The 13,213-nt window shown below is 33.6% G+C and overlaps 1 protein-coding gene across 6 annotated transcripts in view; it reads left to right on the top strand.

The window, feature by feature from the left end:
• Nucleotides 1-10,158, top strand: part of LOC129805193 (excitatory amino acid transporter) — a 41,156-nt gene extending 30,998 nt beyond the window's left edge. For all 6 annotated transcript variants that reach the window (XM_055852959.1, XM_055852957.1, XM_055852958.1 and 3 more), the window contains 3 exons: nucleotides 3,215-4,084; nucleotides 8,544-8,655; nucleotides 8,852-10,158. In XM_055852959.1, the coding sequence (XP_055708934.1) occupies nucleotides 3,215-4,084; nucleotides 8,544-8,655; nucleotides 8,852-8,983 (1,114 nt within the window). In that variant the 3' untranslated portion in view covers nucleotides 8,984-10,158. The remainder of the gene's footprint in view (nucleotides 1-3,214; nucleotides 4,085-8,543; nucleotides 8,656-8,851) is intronic.
• The last annotated feature ends 3,055 nt before the right edge of the window (nucleotides 10,159-13,213 follow it).

Genomic DNA, 13,213 nt, shown 5'->3' with positions numbered 1-13,213 from the left:
TAGCGATTTAGACAGAATTTTTATTGGTCTTTTAGCAAATCAGGCATCACACACTTTATCAACAACTCTATTTGGCACCTTTTTCGCAAATACAGCAGAAACTAAAGAGACGAAAGTGTTTATGAATAAATTCGGTATTAATGTTATTCAAAGTATTCACAAAATAAATTACATAAATTGTTGTAAATGTTGAAAAATTTATTAGTTTATTTTTGCCCTTGTAAGGGTCAAATTATAGCTATAAATGTGATATTTTATCATAGTGGATAGTCATGATTTGATGAATTTTTAACGCTTTCATTACTATTTTTGGCTCACAAATCGATTTATTGCGTAGAAGTCAGCCGTGATTCTAAAATTGCTTATTTGCAATTCCATTGCTGAATGTCTAATCATGGTAGAGTTGTAAATTTTACCCATTTGACAGAAAATCAATATATAAGGATATATCTTCAGTTTTAATCCCTTTTCGTAATTGATGTTAATTTGTATTTCGGCTTATTGTGATGAAGTTGAACTCAATGATTGATTAATTTCATTGGGAAAATGATAACGGTCAATACTGCCAAATTGTTTCATGGAAAGTTCATTCGGAAGATTGTATCAAATGAAAAAGACTTTTCGTATTAATGCAGAGTTTTTTTTTTGATAAATTCTACCAGAAAAATTCAAACCATGACACCTATTGATTTTATTGCTTGAATTCAACCATTGAGCAACATTTACATTCCGCTTGTTTCAACTTGTTGTCGGTCTGGAGGTCAAACGATAAGAGATTATCAACTTTCAGACTTTCGGGACTTTCCATAAAAAATTTACTAATTTGGATTTCAATTAGTACCTAAATGTAATTCAGAGAAGTAAAATTCGAGATCTATGTTTAAACTTATATTCTGGACACTACTGGACATAATTTGACTTGTAGTTGATCGAAAGCTAATTACAAATAAAATAAAAAAAAGGTACCGAATAGGTCACAATCTTGAATTCATGAAAATAATCAGTAGCCGGTTTTAAGAGCGGTACAATTTTCAACTTTTGACTCTTAAAACCTTTTTTTATCTTTAAAAAAAATTTTAGGATTAGGACTCTTTTCTAAAGGCCAAAAAAGATAAATTTAATCGGAAATATGATCTAAAATGACCAAGCATTTTAACAAAAATTGCAATAAAAAACATAAAAAAAATATCCCGGTCGAAATACCGAAAACCAAAATTCTGAAATCAAAAATCTCGAAAGCCAAAATTCCTAAATAGCCAAAAATCCGAAAAATTGAAAATCCCGAAGTGCCAAAATCTCGAATAGTCCAAAAATCCGAGTGTTTCGAAATCCAGAATACCCAAAATCAGAAAAAGTCAAAATGCCGAATAGCCAAAATCTCCAATAGGTCTTATCCCGAAAAGCCAAAATCTGGAATAGGCCAAAATCCTGAACAGGTCAAAATCTTAAAAATCTAAAATCCCGAACATCAAAACCCCAAAATAAAAAATTTCAAACGCCAAAATCCCGAAAGGCAAAATACAAAAATTGCCAAAATACTGATTTTTCAAAAAAAAAGTCACATCTACTTCCAGGATTGCACCCGCTCTTTCTTGTAGCAAAGAGAGATTTTCCGAGTTTTGGAAAATTATTCCACACTTTGTCCTCTATAATTATCCTTTATAATAACTTCCTTTTCAGGATTTTCACTCTTCCAATTTCCGTTCGAAATTTTGATTTTCGGGATTTGGATCCATTCGGATTTTATTTATTCGAAATTTTGTGTTTTTACAATTTTGGCCAGAATCGAACTAAGTAACTTTTTGGTATAAAAAATTACTTTGCCGTTGAGTAATAAAATTATTGAAAAGACTGGCATTTCCGTGAGGAGAAAAACATGTCAAATGAAATGGCAAAAGTGTTTCAGATTTGCGGAGTGGTCAAACTCACGAGAAAAAGCTCTCAGTGTATTATCTTTTCGTACGGTGATCTTTTAAAGAAATCCAAATTTAAGCAAATCGCTAATAAATAGGCCCCTTTAAGTGACCTTCAAACTTTGACCTTCAAAAATTTGATATCGGAATGTATTTCAAATATACGTGTCTAAGGACGAAATATTCGCCTTGACTACCTCTAATAAATATTTCAAAATGAAAAAAAAATTCTAGGAGCCGTTTTCGAAATAAACAAAAAAAACATAGTTTTGGAGGGGGCTTGTCCAAGACCGAAAGTCATTTCTTACCGTTTGACTTCTAGCCGTGTCACGAGATGAAAAATAGTTGATTATAAAACTGCTCTCTTTTTTAGTTCGAGCAGTAAAATAATGTTGTGCATTTAACACGTTTCTCCTTCACATTGACGTGAAATTTCAGTCTGCTCCATAATTTTTCAAATAACCTATTTGATTCTTAAATTCTGATGTAAATACTCTGACTTTTGTCTAATTCAATACCTATAACATATCAAAAGTTTTACGAAAGGGAATGCATCTTTCACAAATATATTTTAAATATTTCATACTTTAAAGGATTTTAACGGATTTCCTTTTTTCCCGCGTACCTATTTTGTATGTCTGAAGCCAATCGGCCTATAATGACCAAGAACCATTTCTTAAGGACGCTAAAATGATAGATAATTAAATAACAAATAACATACAAAAATAAAAGTTAATAACGTATTTCCTAAGCTATTTTATTCTCCGAACAAATTAATTTTGTAAATATGCCGAGTTAAAAAATTTAAAAAACTACTGAATATTAAAATTGAATAAATTAAAAATTTTGTTTTAAATTTATTATTTTTTGTCACTTTACGACGCATTAAATAGTAAATATTTTACCTTATGACATCCGTTAAAATCCTATTTTAGTGAAAGATTTAAAATATTTTTGTGAATGGTATATGCAATGTAATGTTGAAGGAGGGTAGGGAATCAGTGCACTTGCTTTCGAGCGCACTAACGGAAGGAACTAAATAATATGAGTCTTAAACTGCTAAGTAAATTTTCAATGTTGTTATAGTAGATTTCTTAGGAAAACTATTACACTTTTGAAAAGGTTAAAAACGTTTTGTTTGTTTTAAATCCAATTAAATCGTTTGAGTGTTTGAGCAAATATTAATTTTGAGCAAGTGCCTCCAGTATTCCCTTATAATTTTTCTTATAACATTGTCTTACAATACAACAAATTATTTTTAAATTTATAGTACTCAAACTAAATAAATTATTTCTCCACAGGAATGTCTTTCCAGACAACCTATTTCAGGCTGCTTTCCAACAAGCTCACACAGCCTATGTCCCGCAGGGAAATCCTCTAGGCCTCAATGAATCCGTGCTCAATACAACAGACCCTATTGAAGAATCTGAACAAGAAATGGTGCGTGTGATAAAGTATCGTCCTGGAACCAATACCCTTGGTATTGTCTTTTTCTGCTTGCTGTTTGGGACACTCCTGGGTACTTTGGGAGAGCGTGGACAGGTAGTCATCGACTTCTTCTCGGCCGTATTCGAGGTGATCATGCGCATGGTGACGGGTGTGATGTGGTGTACTCCACTGGGCATCAGTAGTGTCATCGCTGGAAAAATCCTGGATGTATCCAATCTAGCTCTGGTGATGTCTCAACTGGCAATGTTCATCGTTACGGTGGCCATTGGTGTCTTCCTCTACCAGCTGGTGATCATGCAGCTCGTATACTTTGTCTTCCTACGGAAGAACCCCTTCAAATTCTACTATGGCCTCATTAATCCAATGCTCACGGCCTTTGCTACGGCCTCTACGGCTGCTGCTCTGCCCATCACATTCCGCTGCATGAACGAAAAGCTACGTATTGATCCGCGGGTCACGCGATTTGTCCTACCCATTGGCTGCAATATTAACATGGATGGAACAGCGTTATTCATCTCTGTAGCCTCCATCTTCATTGCCCAGATGAGTGGCATGAAGCTGGGTTTCGGGGAAATTGTCACCGTCTGTCTCTCCTCAACGGCTGCCTCCATGTCTTCAGCCAGTGTTCCATCAGCTGCTCTTGTGCTCCTTCTCGTTGTGCTCTCAGCCATTGATGCTCCTGTTCAGGATGTGACGCTCCTTTTTGCCATCGACTGGTTTGTGTAAGTATATATTTTGTCAATTTTCTCGATAGCATGTCCACACTTTATGAATATCTTAAGTCAGCTTGAAGGACTTACATATGTATAATACATGACAATATTGGGTTACATTTCTCTCTTACTCTTTTGTTCTCTTAAACAAATAAGTAAATACGAAAGTACAGGTCATTTTAGGAAAATCAATCTCAATCAATAGAAAATAATAATGTTCAATACGAATACAATTTCATGCAGTCTAGTAGTCACAATTAAGCAGTGATTTATACAGTCAAAGATTTTTTGATTTGAAGACAAATACAATCTCAGCTGACGTATAAGGTATTGTAAAGTATCCTATGTCGACCACTTAAGGATAGATTTTGTGAAAAACTTGTGAAAAAATAGTTATAATTTGTGTCTTTTTGAAAGGATTTTCACCGAAAACTATAGAATAGATCTTTATCTAGGGTGAAAGGAACGTCTATTGACATTTTAAGAACTCGTGTCAGCACCTATTGACACCCTATTCTGTACCATTTGGGATATGAAATTTGAACATCTCTGTTTATAGTAAAGGGTGCATTACAGAAAAAAACGTTATATTACTTATATTTTACTAGATACATTAAATAATTTTCAACATTTTGACAAAAGTGTCAATAGGGGTTCCCTGTCGAACAGACGTTCCTCCGACCCTATCTAATCGTGAACTTCATTTAGTCATAATATAATTTTAAATTATAAAAAATTTGAAATGTTTCAAAAATGCGAAGTGTTCCTCTACTCGACCACTTCAATATCAGTTTACCTCTACTCGACCGCCTGGGGTTCCTCTACTCGACCACCCATTTTTTCTTAAAATTAAATAAATCACAAAACTAAAAAGTCACGGATTTAACTTTGGCTTGTTTAACACATCATGAATAGCACTTAAAATTTAGTTAATCATTAAAAAATAGGGAAACTCACTTTTATAAATTCATTCAGAAGTAGAACAACATTCAAGTGAGAAAAGCTTCACTTGCTTTCGTCGACCGGTCAAATTGAGGAACAATTTATTTGAAATGCACTTCCAATTTTAATACATAAAATTAATCTTTTACTTAGTCATAGTACTAAAATTTTTGCACAAGTAATAAAGATTAAGTCCTCAACTTGCGATTAGACTCAAAATTTGAATTCTCAATTAATCTGTAAAGGTAATAATTGAAATAATTCCTTAAGAAAAAAGTCAAGAATACCAAAAAGTATGCCATAATTTAATGAAAAATTGCGAATTTTTATTTACGAAATACCTTAAGTGTTTTATGGTCAATTTCTATGATATTTTTACTGATTTGAATTAATTATGAAATAATTGGCCCTATGATGTTAAACCATTCGATAAAAATATTGTAAATGTAAATAAATTGAATAAATATTTCCACCGATCGACTTGAGGAACCCTGGGTGGTCGACTTGAGATGCGGTCGACTCGAGCATACCTTACCTTAGTTCATTTTTCTAATCAAAACGTTTTAATTGTAAGGGATCCAAAGGATCCAAACCTGGGACAGTTGCATAATTGACCGAGAGCTCTATCATTTAACCCTTTGATTTAACCTATTGATACCCTATGTTTTGAAGATCGTGAATGTTAGATTATTTAAATATATTTTTCCCAGCTGTTTGTTGGCCGGGAACGTATGAAAATATTCCCCAGCTTCGATAACTTCTTGGAAAAGGGACAGATAATCCTATCCGGCTTACGTAGGTGAGATTTTTAACGTGAGCTAACTCGGAATGCTGGCAAATTCGATTTAGAGCTGAAGTTGGGGGACGATATGCAGTAATTTTGAGACAAAATCGTGAAGTAATACAAATTTTGTATAGGATTTGGATGAATTGGCAGAAAGATGATATATGGGTGTAATGTAGACCAGAATGTTCTCTATAATTTTGCCGAAGAACTTGGTTTCATTGATTTTAGATTTAGGACTGTATATCGCTCATTGGAAATTACAATGGGGCCAAGTCATTCTAAGCTATCTTTTAGAAGATAGCCTAATATCCTCAATGCTCTGTAAAAAATTATCTTACTTTATTATCTGGACAAAAACAATTTAGGGGGAACTGGGGCAGTAGTAATCTGGGGTAGTTGTAAACACTGTGATTTTTTTCATTAATTTTAAGACTCCAGAGGATAAAACCCATAAGCATTCATAGATACCATGGGGATGTATGTCCACAGAAGAATTGGTCAATAAAATCCTAATACTTTAAAAATAAAAATCATTTTTCCCGAAAATGTTGATATTTCAATTATTTTGGTCATTTGGATTTCCACCTGGAAATTAAAAACTGTGTAAAATAATCGAAATGTAGCAATACCAGTTCTTTCCTACATCTTTTAGGATTATATTTATGGATTTACTAGACAAATTGAGATTCTCATTATTTCAAAAGAATTAATAATTGGTCAGAAAACAGCATTTGGGGTAGATGTAACCAGCAATTTCAATTTCACAAAATGAGTAGGTAAAAGAGCGGGAAATTGACCTTCATGCGAAATATCTATAATTCATAGATTACGAAAAAAATTGGTGGCGCTGTGTTAAATAAAAAGTCACATGATGTCAAAATATGGGGAAAATCCATTGAAAAATGTCTTTGATATGCATGCTTTTAGTTTTTTTGCTATTTTAATTATTCTTTGTAAAAAGTGTCATGATTTTTTGAAAAATATACAGTCTTTATATATCTCTTAAGTAATTAAAATAATCAAGAGTGGTGCAAAGTTAATTTCAAGAGTGGGAAAAAAGGTGTTTACATCCTCCCCAGAAAGTGGTTACTTCTACCCCAGGTATTTTGTGAAAAGAGAAAAATGCACAGGGACACAAATTTTATTTTTATGGAAAACTCAATTGTTTTCCAGCATCCGCATTACCCTCGACGAATTGCCTATACCCAAGGGTAAAACATGAGCTAAGAAATATTTTCCAAAAAATCACGGTGTCCTTGGAAAATCACCTCAAATTCGCATCTATCGAAAATGGTTACATGTGCCCCAGTCTCCCCTATCTCTTTTCTATTCATCTGAGAATTAATATAAACATCGTAACTTTCATATTTTTGCCTTTCAAAATATGTGTTTTTTTTTTAATTGGCTCCTTGTATTATTAGTGATGGACAAATCGTCCTGGAATAAGAGTGACAAGGGCTCAACTTGCTTTAGTTAGTCCCCTGTTTCACAAAAACAAGATTTTTAAAAAATGTTTATTTTATGCCCCTTTACCTCAAAAAATTTTAAAAATGTTTCTAATAACGAGAAAGATTTCCCAAAAAAGCTATGCAAGCATGGTAAGGAGGCGTCGAGTACGGGGCAGACCTAGTACAAGATGGCTGAATCAAGAAATTCAAGATCTTGCCTGGGAGCGCCTTGTAATTGACCGTAAACATTTTCCTGAAGTGGCGGAAGATTGCGTGGGCTGCAATCCTCGATGCCCTGAGTCCGCGACCTCAATAGGTCTAAGCCGTTGAAAACAATGATGCTGATGAATTTAATTAATAAATTTAATTAATTAATTAATTGGAATCAAAATTATTTAGATCTTCGGAAGCGTAGTTTAACTTCCTGTGTAAAATCAGTGCTATAGTTGATTACTGGTCTTGCATTGTCAAGGAAAATGTCAATAAAGCAAAATTGATGATCTACATTTCTTTATAAAATAGGTAGGGTAAGTGTGCCAAATTCCGGCCAGCTTGTAATTTCGGCCACCTTTTTTCTCCTCGAATTTTCATGAACTTTTAGATTTTACGTACTCTAGAGATTATACAATGCAAAAGAATAACAAAAAATGTAGCTTCGACAAACGAGATGACGTGAAAAGGATATTGGAAGAATTCCCGAAGGACAAGGAACTATGAGAATGAAGGTGGCCGAAATAGGGCACCAGAGCTATGTCTATATTTTTATTCATTTTAAAATGTATTAAGAATGATTTTAGAGTAAATAAAGACGGTAAACTGTCTACAAGGTTCCCAGCAACACTGTTTCAGAAAAAAAAATCAATTTGTATTTAAAATATTACATTTCAAACTTGAGACTTTGACGCTTGCATGCAACTATGCCGAAATTTGGCACACTTACCCTAATCAAAACAGTTTATAAAATATTTCACATATTTAGATTATTTATTTGTAATATAGTGAATAAGAACAAAAATATATCAGTCATATGAAAGCTTCACGAACTTGAGATTTAGTGGTAAAAGACTGCGAAACAATAACGCAAAACAGGCACAATTTTCAGAAAAATATTCTTTATTCAGTCGTTTCTTTTCCTTGACGGTTTTAATTCTATAAGTACTAATTATTAAAATCAAATCTTGATTAAAATGCGATCTCAAGACCTCTAGACCAAGTTGTGAGCCCTTGGTTAGGCAGAAAACAATTTTATCAAATGGTAAATCACGTTTATTTTTTTTCTTTTTCTTCTCAGGGATCGTATTAGGACTACCAACAACATGTTGGGAGACTGCTACGCTGCTGCTGTTGTTGAGCATTTGTCGAGGAAGGAACTCATGGCTTTGGATGCAGCCACACTCTATCAAGTTAGCGTACAACTCTAAGACCTAAATTTTATCGCACAATATCTTTATTTTTTTTCAAAGTGGCACATTAAACGATTTTTTTTGCTTTTTGGTGTCCTGGTTTTTGTTTTGCGCTACCTGTTTCTTTGTGTTTTCACGTTTTCACTGCAATTTCTGGGCAAGATTGGATTTTTTACGGGTTATTTTATTGTTGTAGGAGCAAGCACCTAATGGACATATAATGAACGACACCGACCCAGATTTGGATCGACGAAGCTCAGTACCTGATTCCGTGATCGTTGACATTCCGGCAGCTGTGGCCAATGGCCAGGCCATGCGTCGCAACTGAACGGAAGGACCTGCGGGTGATCGAGAAGACGATACCACACAGATTGAAATGCAAAATCTCAATGGATTGTCCTATATATGTGGAGATTTTGAAAAGAATGCAAGACGATGGTAATTTGTGATAGAGCTGATGAATCACACTCTTTCGGGAAGAAAAAAATCCCAAACTCTCATCTTTGTCACCCCAAAAGCCCACCCCCCTAATCCTCTTCACTCTCTAACATTTACATTTCTCATTTTGATGCAGAAGCCAATGGCAAGGCCATTGCAAGTAAATCTTCAACAGAATAAATAATATCAAATATAAGGAAAAAAAACCAAAGCAAAAAAGTATTCCCCTTCTGAAGATGAAGCATTAGATTGAGGAAAAAAGCAGTATATTAATCTCTTCAGAAAGAAATGACATAAAACAATACTAAAAAATATATTTAGAGCCTAAAAAAGATAAAAGAAAAAAAATCACAGTAGTTTATAGGACTTTATCATGTGATATCGAAAATTTTAAATGTTACCTTTGGAATAAAAGGTTTTTTTTTTGTTAGAGAAGTGAAACACCTTCGGAGAATATCAAAAAAAAGTAAATAAAATTAAATGATTAAAAATCCTCCCACGTAGAGCCACGTGAAGAAACAGGGAATAAAACAGTGGAAATCCTCTCTTGGAAATATCCATGAAGCGACGTAAATGGTTTTTTAGACAAACATTTTATTCCTCTCGATAAAACACCCCTTTGGCCCAATTAAAACCATAAATAATTATAAACTGGATCATAAAGCAAAATCTTTTTTTCTCTCTTAAGCATAAACACAGTCCACCATAGAAGTTTTATTGAATATATATAAAAGTAAAAGAAAAAAAAATATTTGCTGTAATAATTAATTGTTAGACTGATTAGATTTTAGATGATGATGCGAGATTAAAAAAAAACTAAAAGTAAAAAAGAAATTGCAAAAAAAACAGTTGTAAAAGAAAAATTTGTGAGAGAATACAATTGAAAAAATATATTTGTAATCGCTGTATATTTAATCTTTTTTTTTCAATTTTTCTGTCCCGCATGATCTTTCAGTAATAGTTGATTAGGTAATCAAATTCTCTTAAACTGTAAACACACAACATTCAAATGTTTACAAAATGAAATGACCTCACTGATGATGTCAATAAAATGCCATTATTCAATTTTAGATCGTTTTGACTCCACTGCACCTTGTCGTTGGTCTAATAACAATAAAAAATTGTCACACTCACATTATTCCACTTGCTTCATTCAAACACTGACCTAATATTGCACAGTTTATTTCCCATATCCATTAATAAATAACAGATTAATTTTATCTAAAATTAAATATCAACATTCATAGGAATGAGAAACAGTGTAAAATCTCATTAAGGGGGCAACCTGAATTAGAAGTCAAAAATTATCCGCTTTTCTCGATGTTTTTGGAGAGAAAAACCGACGTAGCTTTATTGGCGGACTAACGAGTAATTCACTGCAGCGCTCCGTCGGCATCGTAAGCAGTCCCTAATAGCCGGATATGTGTAGCTGGTCCTTATTGTTCTTGAGTAAAAAAAATAATCTAAAATATTTTCAATTTGTATGAAGTGTATTTTGATCGCTCAGAATAAAAAACGAATAACTCGCTGTAGGCAAATTTTATAGGAGAGCGATTTAAAGCTGAGATTTTACATGCAGAGTATAGGATATTTGAGATTTAAAAGCTCTATAACTTTGAAAATAATTATCTTTCAAGTATGATATTCACAGGGAAGGTAGAGGGAATGAAGAAGTATCCAAAAAGCGAATAAAACGAATTTTGTAATCGAGTTGTTCGACTTATATTCTGAGTCGTCGATTGCATAGATAAACCGTAAAATCCAAAGGAAATTGTTAAACCAGAAGGTAGTTCAAGTAGAATAGAATTTAATTCTTAAGACTTTTTTCATTTCAATCTGCCTATAAATTTATTTTTGCTGTATTCCCTGCCAGTTTGACAAAATCATAATAAAAAATTGTGATGAAAAAACGCTCTTCAAAGTTTTGAATATTCGCTCGGGCGCTTGCAAATCTGCTCGACGCTTCTTCGAATAGGCTTCCGAATATTTTTATTCCGTATATGCTTAGATAATTTACCTATCGATTTAGACGATGAAAGAAAAATCATTTTTTTTTTGACCGTATAATTTAGGCTCCCACCTGAAGGGAGTTACCCTAATTACAAGGTCAAAAGAGATCTATATCTATTGCTGAATTAGATGGACAAACTATCTAACGATGTACCATAAAAATTTCAGAAGGCAACTCTAAGTATTTTTAAGGGTAGAGGGAGGTGGGGCTACTTTGTGCTGTGGGGCTACATTGTTATACGATTTTTTCGTTTATTTCTAAAGGAAACTGGATTTTAAGATGATGTAATTTGGATAGATAAAACAGTTATGCATCTAAATAAAATAACTATAAGGCCTAGCTTCATTTAGAAATATGCAAAAAATCGTATAATAATGTAACTCCATAGCTCAAAGTAGCCCCACTTCCCCCTATGGAGACAAAAACAATAGAGCGCAGAGGAGATATGCAAGCGCACGGGCGAATGTCCAACGTTTTGATGCGTATATTCTCCACTTCTTATTTTTACAATTTCTTCATATTAACTGAAAATTAGAGAAAAAATATTTATTGACTGACTAAAATTAATGAAGGCTTATTCTCTTCAGTACTTAATCGTATTCTCTGAACTAAAAGGTTGGAAACCTTTTTTTCTATTAATTAGGGGAAAGTGCTCTCCCTTCGAACGTTCATGCTTTCGAATAATGTGAACCTCTTTTATTTTTCTTAAGATGCTTTTACCCATAATTATCACATAATTATCAATAATTGATAATAAGCTAACTAATATTTAATAGAAATGTGTAAGTTTCTTAGGAAAACTAAAAGAATATTCACATTATTCGCAGATATGAACGTTCGAAGGGAGAGCACTTTCCCTTACATTATCAGAAATATCAGTGAAAATATCAGAAGCATGAGAGTTAATTTTGATTCGTTTTTGTCTCATTTGGCTTCCCTCCCTTCCACTCCCCACTTTTTGTTTCTGACAGAGACATGGATTCATGAGTGCGAAAGAGGAAATTACCAGTTGCCAGATTATACTCTTCACACTAGTTGTAATGAGAATTATCGTTCCGGTGGTGTTGCAGCGTTTGTGAGGAGAAATATTGATATCGATATCATTGAATCCGTTAATCCGAAAATTCACTCATTTGACTGCATTCTCTTAAAGTGCAAAATTGACCAAATATTTTTTTCTTTCGTGTGTATTTATCGCTTGCACTCAGCTCCCATCCCAACTTTTTGCAGTGATCTCGAAGGTCTATTAATTTCCCTTATTGATCTGGATAACGTTTATTTTCTGGGCGATTTCAATATAGATTTGCTTAAGGTTAATCAACATAGAGATGATTTTATATTTCTTTTTTCATCGTTTGGCTTTGAGGCTCTTGTAGATTCCCCGACTAGAGTTTGTAATAATAGTTCTTCCTGTATAGATAATATTTTTGTGAGGTGTAACCACAAGATACTGCGTAACCATTGCAATGTCTATGAATTGAATATCACGGATCACTCCCTGTTGTACCTTTCAGTTGGGGGACTCAAGTTAAGTAAGACTTCTCCTGTTTCGACAACCCCCTCCCTTATTTCATATGCTGCATTAAATGACTTGCTGTTGCGAGAGAATTGGGAGCAGGTTTTGTCCATGGATGATGCCTCTGCAGGCTTTTCGCTCTTCATTCAAAAACTTCAAGATATGATTTCGAAATGTTCCTTTGTTCCTGCTCGTGGTAGTTTCCATCGAAAACTTAAACCCTGGATCTCGAATTCTCTTTTAAAGGATATTTCTGTCAAAAACAAGCTATATAAACGTTTAAAAAAACATCCTAATAATACCAAATTGAAGGATCAGTATAAAACGGCTTGTAAATTGATACGCTCTAAAGTCACGGCGGAGAAGATGACTTACTATAATGAGAGATTCAAAATGGCGAAAGGGGATGGTAAGGCTCAGTGGAGGCTCATAAACGAGCTTACAGGTAGGGGAGTCAGCACCTCTACCTGTATTGATAAAATTTCTTATAATAATAACGTATACACTTCCTCTATCGATATAGCCAATTGCTTAAATAAATTTTTCATTAGTACACCTGGGATACTTGTCAACAAATTGAATATCCCCGTAAA

This window comes from Phlebotomus papatasi, chromosome 3 (genome assembly GCF_024763615.1).
Source record: "Phlebotomus papatasi isolate M1 chromosome 3, Ppap_2.1, whole genome shotgun sequence".
NCBI lineage: Eukaryota > Metazoa > Arthropoda > Insecta > Diptera > Psychodidae > Phlebotomus > Phlebotomus papatasi.
Note: the sequence above shows the minus strand (reverse complement) of the source record. Positions and strands in the feature narration are given on the sequence as shown.